The sequence below is a fragment of the Coloeus monedula genome (assembly GCF_965178545.1).
Source record: "Coloeus monedula genome assembly, chromosome: 6".
NCBI lineage: Eukaryota > Metazoa > Chordata > Aves > Passeriformes > Corvidae > Coloeus > Coloeus monedula.
In genome coordinates this window covers 20,412,581-20,438,499 of record NC_138786.1, presented here as the reverse complement: position 1 = coordinate 20,438,499, position 25,919 = coordinate 20,412,581, and the positions used below count along the sequence as shown (strand labels likewise).

The 25,919-nt window shown below is 40.2% G+C and overlaps 1 protein-coding gene across 4 annotated transcripts in view; it reads left to right on the top strand.

Annotated features, from left to right (window-relative positions):
* PAMR1 (peptidase domain containing associated with muscle regeneration 1) overlaps positions 1 to 23,314 on the top strand; it is a gene marked incomplete at both ends in the record, with an annotated part of 55,264 nt that extends 31,950 nt beyond the window's left edge. For 2 of the 4 annotated variants that reach the window (XM_082283939.1, XM_082283938.1), the window contains 5 exons: positions 15,642 to 15,854; positions 17,467 to 17,533; positions 19,633 to 19,865; positions 21,245 to 21,540; positions 22,778 to 23,314. In XM_082283939.1, the coding sequence (XP_082140065.1) occupies positions 15,642 to 15,854; positions 17,467 to 17,533; positions 19,633 to 19,865; positions 21,245 to 21,540; positions 22,778 to 23,314 (1,346 nt within the window). Of the gene's footprint in view, positions 1 to 12,800; positions 13,002 to 15,641; positions 15,855 to 17,466; positions 17,534 to 19,632; positions 19,866 to 21,244; positions 21,541 to 22,777 lie in introns of all 4 variants that reach the window. The other 2 variants (XM_082283937.1, XM_082283936.1) reach the window with 2 other exon arrangements.
* Positions 23,315 to 25,919: the final 2,605 nt, after the last annotated feature.

Here is a 25,919-nt window from a genome sequence, read left to right as displayed (position 1 = left end):
AACAACCAAGACACCTCACAGGAGGACAGAAACGCCTAAGAGAAAAATTATGTTGATGCCTGAGGATGGATATTGCCACAAACATCTGAAGCAGCCACTGAACTACAGCTGCTTGTAAATCACCTTGCAGAAAACTGGTACCTAGGACTGGTCTTTCCCTCAGTTCCATCAGTAAGACTGTTGGATTGGGTAAGTCATGCACTCTGGGAGGAAGGTGCTCATACCATTTAACAGTGTGTGATCTCATAGTAATTGTATAGTGCTTTGAAACTCCAGTGCATAAGCGTCACTGACAGCAAGGCTGAAAGAGACAGAACATCTGCTTTACTGTCAGCTCCTCTTGTCCCTCTGTTATTTCCTCAGTGTCAATTAACTAGACAATTTTTTTAGATTTTCAGAAAGTATAACATATCCGGTAAAACCCCATGGTATTCTGCCCAGAGCATAGCTCCAGGTATTGCTATCATCTAAATAAACCAGAAATTGTCTCTTTGTTAATGCAATCCATCCAATGATAGCCTGCCATGGGAAAAAAAGTGTATTTCTTAACTCCATTAAGTATATTCATAGGGAGTCTCTACTTGCCCACCCCAAAACAATATTGAACTTTTTCCTCAGTCTGCTAAGACGTCTTAGAGATAAAACCCTCCATAGGATTCTCCCTGCTATGGCTTGCCATGTGGAAAGATGAATCAGTATGAGGAGGACATGTTGGACCAAGCTACATCCCAGGTATTTTTGCCACACTGGATGGAACAAAGATACTTTTGCTTGTCATTTCACCACTTCATCACTTAGGAGGCTGAGTGTCTCTGACAAGCCTCCTCTAAAGCATGGCATAAACCAGCTTTTCAGCACAAAATAACTGCAAACTGGCCAAAAACCAGTCTGCATCACTGGCACACTTCAAGCTCAGCCCCACCTTTTGCAAAGGTCACAGAGTATGGCGGGCTGGCAAACAGTTGTTAAGTTGCTGATGGAGATGCTTTCTGCCTCCAAGCTGAGCATGAGGAGACGTAGCTTTTGGGGTTTTTGGAGCTAGAAGAACTGAGAGAAGGGCCCAGAGTAGATTTTAGATTTAGGATCTCTGTCTGTATCAACCATTCATCATTGCTGGCCAGCTAGCCTCCCTCACCTGCTTTACTATCCTCCTAATCCTCTTCTCCATTACTGGAGCCCTAGAAAAACATAATAGTCAATTTCTAAAAATATTCCAATAGTTTAGAAAAAAACGTTGGTCTTCTGAACCAGTGAGTGAAGACTACACCTCTTCTTAGAATTCCACAAATCACCTCAGGAAGAAAGGACTTAAACCTCTATCTCTGAATCCCAAAGGTGGTATTTTACATTAAACTGTTCTCTGATTCCTAGCGTTAAACTGCCTGAATGACCATGTCAGATAACCTCAAGTTCCAAAACAGCAAATCAAGTTAGTAACAGACCCCACCAAAACCATCCCTACCCCTACACCACTGAAATCTGATTGAACAGAAAACATCCCGCTATCAACAGCAGCCACCCCAAACTTTCAGCATTCAGTAAACTCCCCCAATAACTACCTCCAAGAGCTAAAACAAGACCCATACCATAACAACCAATCCCCCCAGGTCTCTGGAAAAGGATCTGCCACTAAGGACAAAGAATAAACATAATCCACTGACATTCCACCCAAATAAACCATAAACAGCACCAATGACACAAAGGAGACCCCCAAACTCAGCAACCACCCACACCCTGCGACAGATGCCAACACCAAACCTACCTCTCCATAACACAGTGATGGGTTAGATGCAACTGCTAACCCTCCCAAAACAAAGCACAACCCAAAGAAAAGTACAAAATAGGTCAGAATTGTTCCTGCTTGGCCTCTCTCCAGTGTCTATGGCCTGAAAACTTGTTGTCGTAAGCTTCAGTTGCAGGAACCCTCCCAAAATACAGCTTTTTTTTTTTCTTCCCCCTCCTATCCCTCTATTCAGTCCTCTCTGAAGACTGATGATACACTGCCTGTACTTCTGGGGTGCAAGCATACAGACTGCAGCTCTTGCAGTGCTTTGGGGTAACCTTAAAATTGCTTTGAAAGTTTGCTAAAATAATCAGCATTCTTCAGCGCTGACTGTTTTGTTCTTTCCCTTCCTCCTCCCCCCAAGTTCATTAAAAAGCTTTGTTCCTCCTTGAGGATTTTACACTCACACATCTCTGAGGCAGCTACCTTACACACTTCCCTTCATGGGAATCATTTCATTGTCTTCCATGCTGTTTGCTGGTGATGCAAAACACTGCCAAGGCAGAATGGCCCCAGGAGGCAGGAATGATGACAAAATTGACCAGGCAGAATCCCACTTGTTCTTTCTTATGACTCCCACTCTCCACTTTGGTTTCTCCAAGAGCTCAGAAACTCCATTTCACAGCCAATCAAATTGTCCTGCTACTTCCTTTGTACTCTTCTGCTTTTAAGTTCCCATCATTTTCTTTTCCCTATACTCTCATCTCAACACTTGGTAATTTCCATCTCTTTTTCTAAAATGGGCAATGCCAGATCTTCCTTCCCATATGAAATTCAGCTCAGACCCCTGCAAAAGACTGAATGAAGTATTCTGTCAGCTATGCTAGGGTGAATCTATATCATTAAATATTGTTCTCTTGTTTCAGTTAATGCACATTCAGAAACATTTTTTCACAGCAATATGCATTTGTTTATAGTGCCTTTTTTATCCAGTATTGCCTGGGCTTGTCCTGTTTATCTGGAAAGATGACATCTCCACAATGAAACACCTCAGGATTATTTACTCTCTCGTTTGTAATTTGATGTAATAATGAGCATATCCACTTCTTTCTTGCCCTACAATCTTCCCCCTGAGCAGACAGTCCTCTCCCCTCAAGCGTGATACTGTGATGTTTTCCAAGGGACACGTTAGGGAACTTAGGATAAATATTAGTTCTTGCTACTGATAGAGAAAATGAATGTTGAGGATTGTTAGGATTTCATTCACTCCAGTATCCCATGCACAAACAGGTTCAGTTGTATAATTAAATAGGCCATCCAAGTACCGGAAAGGTTGTATCCAGAGACACAGCTTTCTAAGGGCTAGGAACAATGCTGATAAAGATCAAGTGGCTAATTGTAAGCAACAGCCTCCAAATTGCCTCCGGATGAATAAATCACAGTGAGTGATCCAAGCATATTTTCTCATGGATACGGTCTCATTCACAGAGGCAGGGAGCTAGAAAACATCAGGGGTGACTTCCAATTGGCTGGAAGGGAATGAAAAGATTTGGTTTTCAGTAGGGGTTACGTCATAATTTTGTGTAATTATTCCTAGCTGGTGGAACTACTGCAAAAGCAAAGAGGCCCAGAGAGCAGGACTGGAAACCTACTCTCTGGTTCTTGGAGCTGGTTGATCAGCTGCTCTTGTTATGATTTCCTTTGACATTTCCAGGATTAATGTGAGGACTGACAAAATGCAATGAGAGGAGATTTGAACTTCCAGGACTTTCATGGGGGACAGATTAAGGCCAAAGACCTTTGTAATGAATAGTCTGCCCCAGCACTTCTGCATGAGCTGTGGCTGAAGCTGGGCATGGAGCTGGGAGGATGTGTCCTGGGATATCACAAGAGGCATGAAGGAGGGTAGAGTGTTTCCTCTCTTTTGGAACACAAGTGACAGAGGGCAGAGATAGTTTATCAAAAATCCTCCCTTGCCAACAACCTAAATGGAAGCTCCTGCAATGCATGGGCACACTTTCGGGAATAATTGTTACTCCTTCAGGACTTGTATTTGATACTGAAGGCCAAGTTCCTGAGGGACATTTGCTCTTTTAGCTATTGCAATCACCATGACATGAGCACTTTTGTGGAGCTTAGCCTTGGCTAAGTGCCTGTGATAACACAGAGGTTTGAGGTACCTCTGAGGCCCCTGCCTAGAGCCTCACCCACTCATTGCTGAGTGTGTGGTGACAGGCATGACCAAGTAGAGCAGAGCTCCTTTGATATGTGCCTGTAGCTGTTCAGAAAACGCTGCCCTCACTGTGAACACCTTTTTTATCATAGTAGTTTCCATGCCCTTTCCTGTACAGGATCTACTGTAGTGTTTCCAAGCATTTATTCTCTGCTATGAGAGTCTTGCTTTAAAAATAATTAATTTTCAATCCAAACCTGAGCACTCTAGGCTTTCCTCATTCACCCTCTTCTAATTTCTTGTTCTAAAAGTTGCAGTCACATTCTTTTTTCACCTAAAGTGCAGAGCCTGTCAGGTCCAAAAAGTAAAAGTTCTGAGAGGAATCAAAGAAGACAAGCGAGCATTCTAGTCATCACCAGCCCCCTCAGACACAGCCCGTGTAAACACACACCACCCCCACAAAGCATTTTCTTCAGAGTCCTGACCAAGACCACCTGTCTTCCAAAGCTGTTCAGCTCCCAGCAGTCTGTTCCTGCTGTGGGGAAGAATGAAGATCACATTGCAAAGCTAATGCCATCCAGCCTCTCTGGCTCCCATTCACATGCAGCTCTTGCCAGAATCTGGAGCAGAACAGCTGGGCTCCTCAGTGTGGCTTCTTAGTCATCAGTGCTCTCCAGTGTAGGAGAGGTGGGATGTTCAGAGAGGTGGTGGAAGAATGTTAGTTTCCTTATGCTGGATCCTGCAGTGTTTGCTCCATTTATTCAGGAGATGTTGAGCTGAGAGTTATTCTTGAGAATAGCATCAGAAGATGCCAGGCTCTTTCCTAAGCACCACCACTGTGAGTTGAGCTCCTTGTAGGAACAAAGCCTTTGCTGAAAGAATTGTCAGCAGTGTCACAGAGAGGAGATTCCCATCACAGTTTACACAGCTTGCTCTACGAGGCACTACAGGGCCTCACAAATCCAATGTTGCTATCAGCAGACTTCTGATGTGCCCATGATCCCAGTGTGCAGAGAACCTTGAAGGCAGAAAAGAGTCAGACAAGAACACTGGGACTCCTAAAGAATCATTCCAGAGTCAGGGTTCCTGCCTCATAGTGAGTGTGACCTAATACATGAAGGTCTCTCAGGCCTGAGCAGAGAAGAGTGCAGAGCCACGCTACCTCAGGATGGCAGGATGGCCTGACACCTCCCAGTGCAGACTATTTTATCAAATCCATTGCCAAACTCATATGCTAGTTTGAAAGCCCTGTGCACTGCTTATGGGAAGCAATAGAAAAGCAGGTTTGAGCACTCTGAACCACGGCCTCCAGGAATCCCTCACCTCATTCTCTTAGAGGATACAGCCATTCTAAAAATATTTTTACAGCCAATATCATTATGCTTTTGGCTAAAGTTAGTCTCTGTGGGCTTATGTGATAGGCATTAACCATCTCTGGCTGCTATGCCAAGCTGCAAAAGGAGGATGTCTCAGGAGAACCATCTGAGCCCTCCCCCATGGCAGTTCTCCTCTGCCAGCAAACCCTCTGAGAACCTGGGGCGTCCTCACCTTGTGGATGCATGCTGGGCAGAGAAGGGATAAGCATAGGAATAAATAGTATCAGAGATTTACATGGACCAACAGAGCTCATGGGCCAAGATTAGGAAATAAACTGAGTGAAGACTCCAGATTCTGCAAGTCTGAATTCAGAAGAGCTCTTTACACATGGGGCTTTGCAAAGGGAATCACAATACCCAGCAGTAGCTGCTTAATGGCTTGTGGCTGGGTCCCTCCTTAACTCAAGTGCTTCGTGTTCAGACACACTGAACTATCTGCTCCCATATGGCTCCATTGCCTTTGGACAAAACCCTGCTGCTGAGAATAATATGTAGATTACAAAATGGTATAATTATTTACTGCTGATTTCTGCACAAAGTCAGGTCAGTTTAAATGTAAATGTAGTAAGAATATCAGGAGATGACAGGACTGTTCCTAGCTCTGCCAGTCACTCACTGTTTGCCCTCAGGTTAATGACTTGGTAACTCCCTGCTCTAGCATCCCCAGCAGTAAAATGCAGATATTCTAATGTTATTAAAAAATTTGGAAAACCAGAGATAACTGATATGTAATGATACTCAGATAATCAGGCTTGCCTTCTAAACAAAACTTAAACCAAGGAAAAGAATTTGATCAAATCAGACTTACAGTCAAAATGTCAATCATGATGGGATTTATCACTATTGACTTCAGCAGGCTAGGCTGTAGGCAGCCTTTGCAAATATCAGTGAGCTGTATGAAGTTCATGTATGTGGAGCTGGCTGGGAGTTTTCTGTTAGAATGATTGCATAGCAGTAAATTTCAAAGAAATTTGTATTTTCTGCTGGATTTTTCCTTTAATTTTTGTTTCCTTAATCATAGAGAGGAAAAGAAAGTCACTTTCATATACTCTGTATGTTGTGCTCCCTCCAGCAACAGGATCTTGGGGCCATGTTTCTCAGGCTTCTAGGTTCTCTGGCTCCAGAGCACTTGTTGGCCACTGCGGTGAAACCATGAAACCCCAAAGCTCTGATCCAAAATCCTGATGCTCAGAATCCCTGCGCAGGCGTTTTTCTGGCTCACGGGTTGCTGTGGCTTTTAGCAGCATGCAGAGTAATGACAGCGTTCACTGGGGAAGAGAATGTAATTTAGGCTTCCTCCAGACAAAATGTCCTCTTTTTGAGGATAGTTATTTAAATTTCTTCAGTTTCAGTCTATCAGGCTTTCTCTGACAGTCATTAGACTGGTTTAGGTAGCATGGTGGCCCCAGGGGTTCCAATGTAAGTCCATAATTCTCTCTTTTTCTGCAGCAAGATGCTAGGATTCATAACAGCAGAAGCTGCTCTACTCCCCAGCTGGTTACCCAGTGCGGTTTCTGTGACCATTTTCAGTGTTTGGCCTCCACTGAGCACACCAGCACACCTTATGCAAAAGCAACATTACAAGCACTTAGAAAAGCTCTGTGGCCCCTAACACAAGAGTGATGTGGACCTCTTGGAACAAGTCCAGAGGAGGGCCAGGAAGATGATCAGAGGGCTGGAGCATCTCTCCTATGAGAACAGGCTGAGACAGCTGGGGTTGTTCAGCCTGGAGAAGAGAAGGCTCTGGGAAGATCTTAGAGCAGCTTTCCAGTACCTGAAGGGGGCTACAAGAGATCTAGAGAGAGACTTTTCACAGGGGCAGATAGTGATAGGACAAGGGAGAATGGCTTTAAGCAGAATGAAGGTAGATTTAGGTTAGATATCAAGAAGGAATTCTTTACTGTGAGGGTGGTGAGGCACTGGAACAGATTGACCAGAGAAGCTGTGGATGCCCCATTCTTGGAAGTCTTCAAGGCCAGACTGGATGTGGTTCCGAGCAGCCTGGCCTATTGGAAGGTTCCCTGCCCATGCCAGGGAGGTTGGAACTAGGTGATCTTTAAGATCCTTTTCAACCCAAACCACACTGTGATTCTATAAAAAAATGTTCAGAGCTATACTACATAGGCAAAATGAGCTATATACATTAGCACGGGACAGCCTGAAAGCCAAACTCTGATTTGGGAATATGCAACAAGATAAATTTCTTTAGCAGTAGCAATATTAAAAAATGTTGTAAGTAAATTAAGAATAAAATTCCATGCAAGCTCTTGCACCTAATTTCAGGCAGAGACAAAAAGGAAAATACAAACCCCTTATTGGTACCAGCAATGAGAAATGAGGTTTATTTCAGGCATGCAATATATTATTGAAAGGTTGTGCAGAATTTAGACATAATAAATTATATGTAGGAGGGGGTATATATTATTTAACAAAGTGGGTGAGAGGAAGGCAGCAGAAAAAAATAGTGTTCATTTAGTGAACAGACTCTGGGACAAAAGCAAATGATAATTCCATCAGGCAAGATTTGAAGGATACTGGAGAGAGAAAAGTGTAGCTCAGGAGATCGTCTAATTTATCTCACTGGTGATAAAATGAGCCCAAAGACTATTTCTAAATGGCAGATAATTCTGATCTGAGGAATGTCTCTTACATATAATTTAAAAGGGAAAGGAATTGTACTGTTACTATTAATAATAGAATATTTTACTTAAAAATTCAGGAACTTACTGTTCCTCTAGTCAAGTTTTTCTCAGATTTAGCGAAGTTATCTGTGAAATGTGAAGCTAATTTAATGTTTCATATGGGACAGAAATTGTTTTCTTTTTCCCAAAACACCACAGTAAGAGGCAAGAAGTATAATAATTTTTATCAGAAATGTGTGAGTTTGTGATACAAACACTTGAGGCAGCTCTGGTTTTTATTATCTAACAGCTGGGCTGTCACAACTGAGCATTTCTGCCAGAGGAGCCTGTAACCACCCTATCATATACATTCCTACTTTGCTCTCTTATGAGCTGTACAGAGCTGTATCAAGCCAAAATTCACCTCCAACCCTAAAGTGGCAAGGGTTACCTACATGCCTGTATAGATTAACTGTGGAACTTCCCAGGAACAACACTGTGTAGCAAAATATAGAAAAAATTAAACAAAAATCTCTCCACTCATGATGTGTTTGCTGGTGTTGCCCTGTTCCCTACAAAGTCTGTTCTATTTTTTTTAGCTGGAGTTTCAGTTTTCAAATGATGAGACTCATATAATTTCTACTTACATCCTACTACTGCCTTTCCAACATTTGTCAAGGAGACTTTCATAAATTTTTTTTTGAGTAAGAATTATCTTGTTCCTAATTTTATCCTGCTTGAATATACCTTTTTGTCCTCCTTTAAACATTTTAATATATCCTTTCTGTATATTGTTTCTTTATCTTTTATCTTTTCAATTATTATAGTTTTTAACTTTTGTGTAAGCAGGGTGGTCATTCTTAGCTCTTAATCACTCTCAATATTATTTTTCCCTAACATTAGTTTCACCTTTCTCAATATAAATTCACCAGGAACTTTATAGATCTGATGACATCCTGGCAGGAAAAATGGGATCAGCCTGACCCTCATGGAGTCTCTGGGTTGCTCAGATGTTTTTTGACAGAACTTGAATGAATGTCTTTCATATTTGGCTGTCCATTACCACCTCATAGTAGAATTCTGTAGACACCTAGTCCATTTTCTGGGTTCCTGGTGGGTTTGGTCCAAGAGGAAGGTGCAGAGGTAGAACACTTGACACATGTCCAACTTGCCCCAAAAGTAGGAAGCCGGAGTCACAGGGAATAGGAATGTTGTTTGATTTGGGTTTTTTTCATGTGGAGCAGAGCAGTCTAACTGGTGGCCTAAGAATAGTTCAGGATCATGGAGTACTCCTGGCCAGCCCACCACCTGCTTCCCTCATAGCTCATAGCCCTGTCTGGGCTGCAACAGTCAGGCTAGACCAGGCACAGGTACAGCTGGGGGTGGATACAAGCTGGGATGGGGATGGCTGCAGGTGAGTGAGAGCTGTGAGGGGCATCCAGCCCTCTCTGCTGGACCATACACAGAAGGAGGACTGATATTCAGAAATACTCAATAGATGGCAGGGAAAGGTGCATCTTGCCTAAGCAAGGGAATCTGAAATAATATCAAACACCTTAGAAAGCCTAGAAACTGAAGAGAAGTGGGTCAGATCATGTGGTTGGATTTTATGGCTAATGTGTATCCAGAGGGAAGAACTAGGTATGAATGACATTTACAAAATGTTCTTTTCCTTTCTTTTTGACTTCTGAGAAATGTCTGTTGGAGAGTTGGATTTAATTGTACACTAGAAGACAATGTTGAAAGACTTCAGTAAAATATCTCAAACAAAGAAGGCTGTCTGAAAATTCAATGGAATACACTGAACATTCTGAAAGATGTAAGAACCAGACAAATTCACTCTTGATGGGAAGCTATCCACAAAAAAATAAGATAGACTTGGATGAAACACAGGGGCTAGGATTCCCTTCATAATAACTCTTCAAAACTCCATTGCCTGAAGTGTTCACAAGTAAAGGGAAAAGGTGGAAAAGATCTCCCTGAAACATATTAGGTGAAAGGGATAAAAGGTGAGTCAAACTGAAGAAGAAAAAACCTACAGAGCTCAAACCAAAGCAGTAGAAACAGTTACTGGAGTAACTGTATGAGACTTTCAGACTAGATAATATCACTGAAAACAGAGAGCTCAGCTGTGGGACTGAGATGCAGGGAACATCTCAAGATTTAAAACCACATTTAATTTGTAGAAAGAATGAGCTTACAAAATGATCCACAGGAAAAAAAAAAAAAAAAAACCAACCAAATGGAGTGGCTGTGCCTCCAGTGGCAAATTTTAAAGTGTAGGAGAAATGATGAAGACCCTGTGTTACGAGAGAATAGACAACCAGTTGCTAAAGGGTAACAATGGGACACATCTATTAATAATACTAAGGTGTTTTGCCATCAGAGAAACCCTGCAGTGGCTCTGCAACAAAAGTGGGTATGAGCTAATGCTTGTAACATCCCTATGATGAAGGGTGCTCTTATTTGTCACATACAGCAGACGAAGCAACCTACCTATGACCACATTTTTTTAGCTATGATTAGATCTCATGACCTTCTGCCTCCATGTCCTCTGCTCTAGGCCATAGTTCAGTACCAAATGAATCTGTGTATGAAATACTGAATTTACATCATAAATAAAACCAGAGTTGTTCCGGCTGGCTCACAGGGGCACAGCAAATCTAAAGAAAGTCTGGCAACAAACAAATCTAAAGGACTAGAAACTCAATATCTTAAGCACTTAGGGACTGAACAAGAGCAGATACTTATACTTAGTAAGCAAGCATAGCTCGGTGACATTTTTTCCAGGATGGACCTAGAACACAAAAGCAGCAAAATATTTGTTCTGCAGAGCTGAACTGGACCATAAACAAAACAGAAAACATGTATTTAGGACAAAAAGTAGAAGTCTGAGTGGTGCACAGATGGTTCATCTAATTTTCTCATTTGACAACCTGAGTGTGACTTTACATTGAAAGAGAGAAATATAAGCGTAGGGAAATGGATTGCTGCTCAGAGAAAGATATGGAGGGAGTGGCTAGGAACACACAGATCATGAGTGGGAACATAACTGTTCCGAGAATTAAAAACACTTAGAAATTCTATGTTCCCATTATTTATGTTTCATTTATCTATGTGCTTGTGTATACACATACCCACCTATATATGTATACATATCTATGTGTTTATATTTCACATGAGAAACATCAAGGGCTAGGAATTAATTTTTTAGAAGTTTTATCATTATTTGTTTGCTAATGATGACATTGATGCAGAATACTTGGAGCCAAGAGGAAATGTAGAGCTCCCCTTAACTGGATGTGTTTTGATTAGGAGCATTATAGTCCAAGCCCCTCTCTAATGCTTAATTTTTAGACAGTTTTTCTTGCCAAGACCTTTGCTCACTAGTGCACAAATGATTCTTTTAACTTGTTTGGTGTCTTCTTTATATGAATCATTGGATGGTCCACAATCCATATAAATACATGCATTGATGTGTGCCCTGTGTAAGGATTACAGGGCAGAGGCCTTTGGAAAGTTTTTCCTCTGAAAGTTTTAAGTATCAAAATTTGGTTACAGGTTAGCAAGCAGCTGGCTATGAAGCAAAACAGAAAAGCCAAATTCTTAAAGCATAAAGTAGGGATGATCTCTTTAGCATTGATCTATCTATGGCCAGCAGAGCACCACAGGTGACAGGTAAAAACCCCATATGTGTATCTATGTCTTGCACTGAATCCTCTCCCATGCAGTTTTTCACAATGAATGGCCCAGGCAAAGCCAGAGACAAAGAGATGGGTAACTGTGTAGATAATAAATCATGCATTTCCTACATTGCCTACAGAAACACACGTCATTTCTACATACAGGAAACTGGCCTTAAAAAGTGTAAAAAGTGACTTGGAGAAGCTTAATAGGGCGTGGACATTCTCTGCCTCTCATAACACAGAAAGTACAGTATCAAATAAAATTATCAGGTGTCAGGCTAGAAAAAAAATTTAAGAAGGCAGTGCATTTTTTGCACTTTGCCTGTAGAATTCATTGCCACAGGATATTGTGGACAGTGAGTGTGTGGTTGAGTTTAGAAAACACTAAGACAAATAAATGCTAAAAAAATATCAGCAGGGTATGTTATACCAAAAACACCATTGTAGTTCAGGTAGTCCTTGAGCTTCAGACTTCTGAATGCTGACAGAATATGCCAGGAAAGTATTCCATATGCTTGTTCTGTTTTTATAGTCCTTCCTTCAAATCTGCTGTTTACCACAATTGGACAGGTTTCTGTGCCGGGTGGATCATAGAATGGTTGGCTTGATGCTGTCAAAGAAATCTTGCTTTTGATGCTTAATTTCTTATTTACTACTTGCAGTACTTATATAGACCATGATCTGTATTTTCCCAATAGAGCAAATCCTGTGGAAAGGGTGAATATCCCAGTTTAGTTAATATCAAGGTTCCTTTTTAATGTAATTACGTTAATGTTCGATTTACACAAATAATGATGTGTTACTATTTCTGAGACGTTATCTGAAAATTATAAAAAATGCAAAGATGAATTTAAAAGAATTTCAGTATAAGGCTTTTAAGGATCTAAATTTTTTCTTGACCACGGATGGTAGTTCATTCACAACTCCTGTTAAAAGGGAAAGTACTTCAAGTACTAATATTCTCAGCAAATGAGCCCTAATGATTCAAACACTTAGACAACATGATCATGTGACACTTCAGAGTAATCCCATTGAACCTAATGGATCTAGATAGATTTTGAAAAGTGGGATGTAAGTGTGTGTAGAGTTGACATCTAAGCAACTTTCAAAAGATCAGCATATACTGGTCTTAAAATTTTGACTCCTGTGTCCACTGTAATTGGTTTTTCAATGTTCTAAGTAAAGAATCATCCTAACACAGTCCTGTTTTTTGTAATAAAGTGGATTTTTTTGAAATATCTGAACTGTCAGTGGTGATGTGTAGGACTCCAGGTGCTCCCGCTCATGGTATTGTGGAAGGAGATGACTTTAAATACGGGGCCCGGGTTTACTTCAAGTGCAACGCAGGTTACAGCTTAAAAGGCAGCCGTGTTGCCTACTGTCAGCTTGATGGGATTTGGTCAACACGTCATCCTGAATGTGGTAAGGTCACTTTAAGTTTTAAATCTTATCAAATATTTTGGCCAGTGTATTCCCATGAAACTAGACTATCTAAATCTCACTTGAAATTTGGAAGGTCTGTGACATAACACATCCTTTTGTCTTCCTTGTCTTCCAGTAGGAATTCTTATTTTACTTTGCTGGAACCCCAGCCTGCAAGACTTTTTTATATAAAGGTCTGACTGAAACTTAAATTCACTGAAAATTAATAACCTCAAAGTCTTTAGGCATATATCCTTCTTACACACAGATTGAAAATGCCCAGGACCAAAGCCAAGTGAGGGACATAGTGTGACAATGAATAGTTACTCCCATTACTCTGTATGTCTGACACCTCTGCAGAAGTCTGGTGCACTCTGTGGAGGTGAATAGGGGCTTACTGTGTGAACACTAGACTCTTATTTCAACAGAATTCCCATCCTAGACAAAAATTGATTTAAAAGAAACTTCCATTCATTCTGACTGTGCAGGATGGCATGCCTACCATTCACATTGGTTCAGCTGTAAAATTCCTTCTTGTCATCCAAAGAGACTTTAAATTTTCTTTAGTTGATTTGCATTGCACAATTTAATTTCCATATTCCAGAATAATTTTTGTCAAACGATAAAGTGTTTTTACAACTGTGTTATGTCAAACAATGTACATTTTGGGGGGAGTGTTGTAACACAGCTGTATATAAATTCATTTGAAAGAGCAAGCAATAGGTATTCTTCTATCTAGAGAGAAGTCTCCAACTGCAGTAAATGTAATGTCAGGATCATGCCAAGTCCCTGCTGCATCATGGCCCTGGCTAAAGATCTATAGAAAGAGCTGTCTCTAGACTTGGCAGTCACTGAAGTGCTAGGTCTCTCCTTCCCAGATGTTTTCTCTTTGTTTTTAATAAATCAAAAAGGTCATACCCCTGAGCCTAAGGAAAAAGACAATTACTGTCAAAGTACTGAAATAAGAGAAGGCCTTAAGTGACTTACATGGTCAAGCTTTTGGTACATTTGGAAACACGCATTCTGCTGATCAGATGATGCCTCCAGGCCAGCCATCAGTGCAGAAGGCAATTTGTAAATAAAGCATTATTCTGTGGGGGATTCTCTGTAGTCTTTAGCTGCTATCAAGTTATCAGTCACTTATGGCTCACAAGTGAGAGAGCCTGTCTGGTACAAAGAAGGAAAATGAAGCCATATAAAAAGGAGACAGGGCTCTCTGTTCTTCCCTTTCTCCTGGGAAAAAGGAAGTTCAGACCTCCTCGTTTACCGGATATGACTTGTGGAAAAGTATTTAAGTACATGTATAGCCTTCAGCATATGCTAAAATCCAATGCTTGCAAAGAAAACACTGCAATATAGACTTAGCTTGAATGATAAACTCACTGTTAAAAGCACATGCTCTTTGAAGTGGCATTGTTATGGCTGGCTGTGTGTTTACACGCTTTGCTGAGCTGGGCTTTGTCTGGTGGCACAAGGTAGGATTTTGTGACGCGACAGGGCCATACCTTTGCACTGTAACTGCACTGATTTCACAGAGATTTAAATAAATGTTATATGTTGGTGCTTTTGTGAACTGAGGCTCAGCAGGAAGCCGAGTCTGAAGCAATGATATGAAGAGGTAATTTTGGGGCAACTGATATGTCCCAGTCCTCTGGGCCCTCTGTGAGCAGCACCAACACCAGCTGTCTAAACTAGATGTTCACTGGTTATCATGCACTGAGATGCCAGGCAGAGAAATTAAACAGAGTTGCATGTTACTGTTGTCCTGACAAGAAAACTGAGGTGAAATCCAAAGAGAAAAAAAGTACCTTGTCAGCTGCTAAATAGAAAGAGCAGAGGAGTTAAAAATAAAGGAAAAATCATCTTCTAGCATCACATAGTGAATACTGTCCTCTAGATTTAGGCCAAAAATCTAAGTTTATTGAGAAAAAAAAAAAAACAGAACCAAAAAAACCAACAAAAATTAAAAAGAAGTGGAAAATACTGGGAAGGGGGAACTAAAAGAGGTTTTACAGGCAGAATATAGCATGAGTAAGCTTTTCATATAAAATTTTATTGTCACTAAATACACACATATGTTCTCTTTCAATTCCTGTATTTCCCTGGATTATTGAGATATCTCTCTCAGTGCTAAGAAAACAAAATGCAACCAAACATAAAAGCAAAATTAAGTAGTCTAGTTTTATTATCCAAGTGCAGTGAAGTATTGAAAATACAGAAAAGGGAAAAGAATGCCAAGGGCCTGTTTCCTGCAAATATTTTAAGTGCAGCCTTTTATGCTATTGAAGAAGCCTTGTTAATATTAATGGCATGTTAACATCATCTAAAGTCAAGGTTCTTTTTCAGGATTGTCAGCTATTTCTTAAGGTTTTAACAATTTGAGAATTTTTAGCAATTTGAGAATCTTATGCTTTCAGTGAGACTAAAGTATGTGTTATAAACAGACATTTCTATATTATAATTTCTTCTTTAATATTTGACATTTTCAAAGACAGGAATCCCAGATGAGTCTTGAAAAGGCATCTTTAATAAAGTGTAGATTGTTTAGTAACATCTGAATGAAATGCCAAGCAATTTGACGGGTGAAATTAATGTAGTGAACCTGATAAAATGATTACTATCTTTTTCCCCTATCATTAGTTCTAGAAGAAAAAAACTGCTCAGACCCTGGTGGCCCACTCAATGGCTACAGAAGAGTAGTAGAAGACACTGGGCACTTGAATGGACGCTATGCAAAAATTGGCACAGTCATTGCTTTCTTTTGTAACAACTCGTATGTTCTTAGTGGCAATGAACAGAGGACCTGCCAAGACGATGGAGAATGGTCAGGGAAGCAACCAATCTGCATAAAAGGTAGTTTACAAACTTTTTTACCACAACTCACACAAGCTGCTATGGTTTTACTGGATTGTGTTTAATATCATTTGCACTCGACAAACAATCATTTTTGCTAAGAATAAGCTGTCTGGCTGATACCTGATACTGAGCTTGGTAGTTTGCCAGCTCTACTGGCTGCTATACTCAGACAGAGAAGATGCCAATGATTCCAGAAGACTCCATCTTTAAACAGGGAAAGGAATGTTCCCTAAGACCCTTATTGTCCTCATTCTAGGATTGAACCTGCATGATATCAAAATCAAAGAAGATCAGGTGGGAATTGAAATAGAATGAAATAATTGTTTCATGAGACCATTAACAATCAGTTGCTGTCACAGGGAATAGCTGTCCTCTCACAATCTTTTTAAAACAATGGGACCAGTCATGAGTGCAAAAGGCAGAGCCTGTACATTACAGCCTTAAAGACATGATTAAATTATCTGTATTCATCAAAACACTGAATCACACCTTTAAATTGTTTGCTGAAAAGGGAATTATGCTCTTGACCTGGAGCTATTCTACTAAGTGTGTATGAACCCCTGAGTGAATGAATGAATGAATGAATGAATGAATGAATGAATGAATGAATGAATGAATTTGGACTGGGGAACTGCTAAATTCATTCTATGAAAGCAATTTCTTGACATACAGATTTTTGTTTAAACTGAAATGATGCTAATATAAGGAAATATGTGTGCCCTGGGGAATTTGCTTTATTCTGTTGTTTTACATGAAAATAATCTCTCCCTGCAGCACATAATCATCTGTGGAAAGCATCTTTATTGATGCTTACTGTGATACTGACATAATGGCTAACATATAAATCAATCACAAAGAACTAGATATTGTTAGATTACACAGAGCACAAGTGCTCAGGCATACAGATAAAATCCATCCTGGAAGGTTCCTTTTCTTCCACTCAGAACAGCAGGAAAGAGATCCTGGCAGAGTTATTTGAACTGATAAACCTGAATATTTTATCTTATTCTTAAAGAAAGTAAACGGAATATGCAAAACTAGAAATCTTAGATCTCCTTTCTGTTATTTTATGCATATTCAAGTAACTTTGAGGGGCTCCTTTGAATCAGAGCCTCCAATTCCTTCCATGAGTACACAATCAGACTCTTAGAAGGCCATAACATCCTGCAGCCTTTCTCTGTATGCCTACTCACTGGGATTAGCTGTGTGGGGCTACACAGATGGAAATTAGGTATTTTAATATATAATTCCATTACTGGAAAAGTTTACTCTGATACAAAACCATCAGCCATAGTGGTGCAAGTCTGGCATTCAGCCACACTGAATGGTGTAAAAATCTTCCTCTTCCACTGTCTGGAAGTCCCAGTACAGAGGATGTTCAGTAGCTTACACTGTTGTAAGTGAGATAGACCTTGTGAACTGTGGAGAAATATTTTTCCAAGGCTTTAGGTTTTAGATCTATCTTTATTTTAATGCACGTAACTTAACTGCCTCTTTTCTTAATCCAGTCCACTATAGTTAGTGAGAGGAAAGGTTGGAAATGTGTATGAACCATAGCACTTGAGCTGTGAATGTGAAAAAGTACTGTGCAACATTATATTTTTTCTAGCCTGCAGAGAGCCAAAGATCTCTGACCTGGTGAGACAGAAAGTGCTTCCAATGCAGGTTCAGTCAAGGTGAGAATGCAATATCTCAACTACAGTTTAAAGAAAAAATGTGATTGCTTTTCCCCTCCTCTCCTTTTCACTCCATGTGTTTAGCCTGCCTGAGCAGCGATTCCTACAAATCCACTGATAACTGAGCAATGCTGGGAGGGGAGGTCTGATTAAGCACAGGTTGCCAGCTGCTGGAGGCAGCCAGGAAGAAATGCACAGATAGATATGGGCAAACTACAGGATGATGCTGGAATTCTGCTTGCAAGCTTGTGATGGACTATGAGAACAGTCTAAGAACAGTTCCTTGGGGCTAGTGATGTGTGTTAAAATATGAACATGTGCCATCTTAGTGCACAGGGAGAGCACAAGGAGAGAAGAGAGTATAGCAGTGCAATCTGCTCCCAGTAAGTTTCACCATCCAAAGCAATATAGCACGATTTATATAGGCTGGGCATGAGGAAGAGGAGGAAGTAGAGTAGGAGGAGAGGAAGGAATGAAAGATTAGACCCTTCCTGGGCTTACCCTTCTGATGATTTCTTGAAATAAACCCAGTCTGAATTAGTTATATTGCAATGTTCAGGTTCATTTTCGTCCAAGTAGTAATTTCTCATTTCAGGGTTATTTTTGAAGTACATGACTCATTTAATTTTAGTTGCAGTGCAAGAACTGTCCTCATCTTTGGTCTTAAGAACAGTCATATCAGGTCAGAATAAAGGCCCAGCTCTAGCCATAGCCTGTCTCTGGCAATAGCCAGTAGCAGGTGCCTAGAGAAGATTTGAGGAACAAGGCAAGCATATACTTCCCAATCGCTCTGCCACTCTCCAGGTCTGTGATGTATGATTGCAGAGATGGCCCTGAGAAGCCGACATAAGGCTTTAGTAGCCATTAGCAGATTTTTCTCCCTTAATTTTCTTTCTTAACTTTTGGATACAGGTCTTGTTAGGCTAAATGTTTCAGATATGAATACCAGCTGTATTGAGAGCATATACATGCCTCCCATCCATAAGATGCCATGAGATATTGGCATCTCATGGTTTTTTGACTGTTTTTAATCCCTTGAAGTAGAATCTCCATTTGATAGGTCAAGAGTGAGGCAAAATCTGGATTATGCAATATTGCAAGTCACCTGTGAGTTTGGAATGGGACCCTGGCAGACTAAGTATGACCACAGCAGCTCTCATCCTTCTTCCAAAATCCAAGAGACTTGCCATTGCTCTTGTTCTTAGTAATTTTACTTTCCTATTATGTATCGCCTCACAGATTGGATATGATGGAGGTGCCTGTGTCTTGCTGTGATAAAAAATGAAATCATCATGAGAAAAAAAAAAAAGTCTTTTCTGGATGTAGGCAATACCAGAAATCTCAAGGGAAACTAATTTCCTGCTGAATTTTTCAGACATGAAAAGGGTTTTTTTGTAGATATGAGCTTTTAAGCATTAGAGCAAGGGACTCATTCTAAATTATAAAAATTGAAGTATGACTGGAGTCAAGCTTATGGTCCATATCTAAGCTGGTGCATATATTTAATTCTTAATTGTGTGCCCTGTTTCAGCTAATCAGTACAATTTCTAAGTGGAAGCTTAGCGATTATGAAATTATGAAATCTCTGTGGTGAGACAATTATCTCTGTTAATTGCTAACTCAAGCAACTTTAGCAACATCATTAATCTGAATCAATTCCTAATACTGTCTATTAAAACACTCACTAGAGAAAAGATGTGCCTAGCTCCCCTCTACTGAGAATTAATTACAACAATGCCAAATTCAGGTGTAATTTCTTTATTTAAAAAATGGTATCTCAGTCCTTTTGTGAGTGGAAAAACTTCCACATTCAGAGGCAACCGATTGCAATTCAGAAACTGTAAAATGAAAAAAGAGACACAAATAGGATATGTACAAACATATGTGTAATTATATATGTGTGCATACATATGTAAATAAAATAGCTGGGATGTAGATGGGAGTATTGCTAAACTATGCTGGAATGATAATTTTTCCTTATTCTTTCACAAGAAATGTCATATGATTTTAAATGAAACTTAACACAACTGGTGATACAGTTATGGTAATGATTCCTTTTATAATATTATAATGATTGTGTTCTTTGTGCCTTGAAACAGAGAAACACCTTTGCATCAACTTTACTCTTCTGCATTCAGCAAGCAAAAGCTTCAAATCTATCCAACCAAGAAGCCAGCACTGCCATTTGGAGAACTGCCCCCAGGGTACCAGCACTTGCACACTCAGCTCCAGTATGAGTGCGTTTCTCCTTTCTACCGCCGCCTGGGCAGCAGCAGGAGGACTTGCCTGAAGACAGGAAAATGGAGTGGGAGAGCCCCTGTGTGTATTCCAAGTGAGTCTCCAAGGGAAAGAAATGTGCACATCTCTTGGGTGAATGAGGGAAAAGGATGTGTGTTCATCTTAGATATTTAGGGAGTCACGGCAGTGTAGGCTGCCTATACTTCCAGCTGGGAGAAAGGAGCAATAAAGCTTGAAGGATATATGTGTCTTTTTATCCACCAGTAGAACTTGAGCAGTTGATGGTAAAGTGATCAGGCTTTCAGCACTGTAATTTGCCATTAATTTTTCTACTCTTTTATTGAGCAAAAGGTGTAGTGAGTCTTTCTCCTGATTTGAAATAGCTTTCCTACTACCACTTCATGCTTTTCTGTATTATTTACTACAAATGGGATTTTTCTTTTATTTGTATACTTTGGCACACAGCTGACAAAACCATCAAAGTTTAAGCAATAGAAGAGAGAGACTGCAATTTTAAAGAGGCTCTTCCTTTAATAAACCCTGCTAAGGAAGGGTTCATATTGCAAACTGTAAGTCTACATAAAATCTTATGCAGAGCTAGTGCACAAAGCAAGTTAGGGTAAGAATGTCAAAAGATTTGGTAAACGCCACTACTGACATCAAGCAAACTGTGAAAAGTAGATCTTAACAATAGACAATTTTTTATTGTTCTTGTTTGTGGTTTTACTTTGAGATCATATAATATATTTTGAAAAGTATCATATTCAATCTCTCTCACTATGGACACGCACACACTCTATCCCAGAAAAAGTTTCCTAAGGGAGACTAAAAAATGCAACCATGCAAGATAACTCTTTCAACTGAAGTAAACCTTTCATAATATAAGGGATTTTACCCCAGGTTCAAGCCTGGATAACATATTCCTACAACAAGGCAGAGCTTTTTATTTTCCCCAGGATGACTGTTGATTTAGATGCATTTGCTTCAACATTCTTGTTGCAAGACAAGTCTGTTCTTATAGGCATGAATTGGCCTGTGCAAAGATTCATGCCAGGGGAGGCCTCACAATTACACTGTGACTGCCTAGGATGAATTTTAGTGCACTGATGACTTTATGGCATTTTATGATAGACAAGAATCAGGGGTGTTCTTTCCATTTCTTTGTGCGGTCATCTCATTATAGTGCAGCTCAATAAGGTTGTTGTGAAAATTCACCCAGTCAAGTGCTAAATCCACATTCCTACTTTACCCAGGAATTCAGATAATAATGGAAAACTTGACTATTTTTTTAAAGTTATATAAAATACTCCTATAATTTTGCAAGTCAGAGACAGAGGCTAATTAGACAACTGTCCTTCATACTCATCATTGCAGTTTAGTTTCTTTTGGCACATCCTAAGAAGGAATCAAGAATAATACTCAGATTCTTTCGGGGAGAAGGTGTTACCTACTTTTTGCTTCATGTTTCCTCAGTCTGTGGAAAAGCAGAAAACATCACCCTTCAGAAGGCAGTGACCTCTATGAGGTGGCCATGGCAAGCAGCCATCTATCGCACAGCCAGTGGGGTGAAGGAGCACAGCCTTCGGAAAGGGGCCTGGATCCTTATCTGCAGCGGGGCCCTGGTGAACGAGCGCACCGTGGTGGTGGCAGCTCACTGTGTCACTGACCTGGGCAAGACTACTGTTCTCAAGACAGCAGAGCTCAAGGTGGTTCTGGGCAAATTCTACAGAGATGATGACAGGGACGAAAAGACTATCCAGAACCTGCGGGTGAGTAAGTCCAACAGGAGTGAAAAATGATGAGCACAGGTAGAGGCTGATCACATCTGTCTTGTATGGGGAGAAAAAGTTCAGCCTTTGGGCAATACACTCTTCTATCTGCTGTTTTTTGAAATGTGTGTGTAGATACTTCAGTGCCATGGCACAAGAAGGGCACATGCTGCAGTTCATTGAATTCCTCGAAGCTGTCCAACTAATATATTCACCCCTAACACAAAACATTAAGAAAATAGCTCAGGTTCTGTGGGCCATAATGTCTTGAGTGATATTGCCAGAAAAAAGTAGAAGAGATGCCAGCTACTGTCAAAATTGATTAGCATAATTTATGAGGGAAACACTTGTGCTCTAAATCCTGGTGATGCCATGAGCACATTTCACTTCTCAGCCCCAAGGCCGTACAGCTCTAAACTGAAAAGAAGTTTATGCCTGACTCCAGCTCCAAAAATAGCACCTTGGGCTCACCAGAGTGATTTGCTTTTTTCAAGTAGAACTAGAAAACTGAAGTCAAACTGAGGAGAAATACAGCAAATTTGGGTATGCGCGTCGCTTTTTGGGGGGAACTGTGGGGTCTCTATCTGAGTTAATTAATGGATTTTATCCAAAATATCATAAATAACTTGGTTCTTTCCCTCCTGACCCCTTTTTAATTTCTTTCTCTAATCCCATCTTTTTCATAATTTTCCTGTAATAAAATATATTTCTTTTTTTTACAGTATTTCCTTATAGGAATCCTATCTGTTCTTGTAGCATTTCATTAAGGAAACAAGCAGTAAAGGTTTGGCCCCAATACTATGTAATGCATTGCTAGTACTCTTTTTTGGTGGGAAGTCAGTTGCAGTTCAGTAAGTAGGTAACATTTTAGTTCAAAGCCCTACTCCCATCCAAATTCCACAGGCTGAAGGTATCACGGCAGGTAAAACCTTTTCAGTACACAGTAGAAAAACCTGAACTGCATACTAACTCCCCATTTTGCTAAAAAATCTCCTTGACTGCTTTTGAGTAAGAAGTGTTTCATGCAATAAAAACTGTCCTGAAATCCAAGAGAAAAAAATGTCAGAAGATGCTTGATCCGTGCATGTTTCTCATTTCAGTGAAAGACCACCATAGGTGGGGATAGAGGAGAAGTATGCAAAATGAACTTACTTGTATTTTAGTAGTATGGAAAGAGGGCTGCTGACTTGCTGTTGCTGTTAACCCTGCAATTCTTCCTACTCTGTTTCCTCTCCAGATTTCTGCCATCATAGTGCATCCCAACTATGACCCCATATTACTTGATTCTGATATAGCTGTCATAAAACTCTTGGACAAAGCCAGGATCAGCAGTCGTGTTCAACCCATTTGCTTGTCATCTTCTCATGACTTGACTTCATCCACAGAGGATTTAAAGATAATGGTTACTGGCTGGAAGGTATTGGCTGACATTAAAGATCCCGGATACAAGAATGACACAATCCGCATGGGAGTTGTTCAGATGGTGGATTCACTGTTGTGTGAGCAACAGTATGAGGATAATGGGATACAAGTCAGCATCACTGACAGTATGTTCTGTGCCAAACAAGACCACACAGCCTTTTCTAATATCTGCCCTGCTGAGACTGGTGGGATTGCAGCCATAACTTTGCCAGGAAAAGCATCTCCTGAGCTAAGGTGGCACCTGATGGGATTAGTGAGCTGGGGTTATGATAAAACTTGCAGCCTAGAACTCTACAGTGGCTACACCAAAGCTCTTCCCTTCAAAGACTGGATTGAGAAGAACATGAAATAAAAATCTGCGTCTGAAAATGTCATTTTATAATATAATATCTCTCTCAGTCTCTGCTACTTAGGCTTCTCATCCCAGTGATGAGACACATCTGGGATAAGGTTAAGGCAGACAGCCTGGTAATGTGTCCTAGGATCAGATATTTCATCAGGCTACTTTTACTTAACCCATGACAGAGGGTCTTGGTGCATGAGAAGTTTTGCCATATTTTGTCTGTCTCCCCTGGTGGGAGGATGATGCTCTGCTCCTGAGTCTGACATGCAGAAACAGGACAGTAAATTCTGTCTGAAATTATCCTGTAGTGTGGAGTTCCCTGGAGAAATTGATGGTGAGCCTCTCCCAAAGATCTGTGTGACTGAGTGGATTAAGAGTCTGGAAAGAGTAGCCTGCATTCATCATGACGGATGAGCTTGTTACGGTATGTGCTGTCTGTATTGCCATAGTACAATGTAATCTTCTTCCCTCCCAAGTACTTTACACATTTAAATAAACCATGGTTTGTTTTTTTAACCAACATACTCATCATCTGACATTATTCAGGTCCATTGTTGCTTTATCTGTGTCACACTCTAGGAACTCTCTATTGCCCTTGTCTCTTTGCATATCACTCTCACTTGGGACTCTTCAGGAACACTAAAAGGCAGAATCAGCACAAAATTCAAGGACTATATAAATAACAAGTTTTTTTTTCTTAATACACCCAGTGCTGCTATTGTACATGAACCACTACAATGAAATGTACAGAGGTGTTCTCTTTCACCTTGTATTCTAAAGAGATGAAAACACAAAACATATTTTAAGTACACTTCATCCAAGTGGGTTATTTCAAAGAACTACTAAAATCTCAGGAAAACTTTCAGTTTCCATTAGTTCCCATACATTTGTGGTAAAACTACTCCTCTGTAGCTCTTTAGGGTGAAGAATAATGTCCAGGTCTCACACTTAGCAGGTGCTTTTTTTGAACTGAGGCTGAACTGTTTGACATCAAAGGGTAATGTTGTCCAGGGAGACACCGGGGTGTCCTCATGGTCCTTAGTCCCTGCTCTTTCACTAAACCATTCTCTCTTCTCTATTCAGTCATGGCTAAAAATTAGGGATTAATCCTATAAAAGTTGGGGAGGAGAGACAGTAATGACTGTCTTCCATCAAAAATGATTTCTTGATAAGTCATATATGACACCCTGGAATTTTTAGGACCTTCAAATTACTACAGTGCCCAAACAAGCTTACAGCAGTAGTTAGATGTGAAGGCTGGGAACCTGATGAAAAGATTTAGTGCTCTTACAAAGAAGCACTCAGAACCTGCAGTTGTGTTTCTCCTATTGCACGGCTATGGCAACTCTAAGTTAGCAAGTCTGATTTCAGCTCTGATTCTCTGATGCTGTAAAATCTCATTAAGAGTTTCTACCCACTCTTGAATCTAAAAACTGCTGCTAAAAGGACAATTAGTATTGGACATCATTCCATGTAATTTATTTTTTATTTCCTTGGCAGAAATACTTATTGTGTTTTGCTTTTGCACTTTTCTTGTTTTCACTGGCAATAGGACCACATGATGTTGCTTAAATCAAAAAGTTTAAGGGCTACAATCAAAGTATATTGCTTCTCTTTATCTTTTTTGTCTGTCTTCTCCTGCCAGGAGATTATGCTTGGCCGAAAAACTGCATGGCAACAACAGCAACAAAAATCCTGAATTAAATGTGAAAAACATTATGTGTTTCATTCCTCTGCCGGCAGGAACACATGCCAATGAATGTGTGGTACTCCCCTGCTGACAGAATGGGTTAGAGGAAATTAGGTGTCAGTTTTGGAGAAGCACAAACTTGCAGAAAGTCAGCATGTGTTTCTTCCTAACACTAATGACAAAGAACGAAATGAGAAAGCCCTTTCATGATTACATTAAATGAGAGTTTCTACACTCCAAATAATTATTGTATTATTTAATGGTAAACAGAAATCATAAAGACCTGTGAGCTGGTTGTCTTTTCAGTTATGACACCATGACTGCATAGCTTTCCATAGCATTATTGCTCTCCACTGTTACAACCGAGAGAGACAAGGTCCTAAAAGCTTTTCTCCCTTCAGGATTTGCCCAGTCCAAACAGATCTGCAAAAGTCTGTTTTAATTCCAGCTTTAGACTTCACTCTTCTCCTTTTACTAAAGATCAACCATATTTTAGTATTTACTGATCCTCTAACTGCTCCTCAGTGTTGATTCCCATCCCCATTTGGCTTCAAATCACTCACAGACCTGGCAATGAATAGCTGAAAGTTTCTGGGCTTGGACAGCAACAATATAGCTGTTCACTGGCTGTATATCACACAAAAGTACATTCTTGAACAGAAACTTGTAGGAATTCATGGAATTAAAATCTCAGGAGGTTGCTATAGCTGTGTATGCACAGCACTATTCAACTCCTTCATTCTACAGTCATGACGTTCTTCAAAGAAAGCAGAAGCAAGAAAATAACCAGACACCTCTCAACCCCAGGACTCAGATTTTAGCACATTCCTTTACAGAAGGAGGATGAGGTTGCAGCATTTGCTTCTATTTCTGGACCTCAATCATGTTTGAATCCTTGATTCAATTCTGGCTATCTCTAAATGC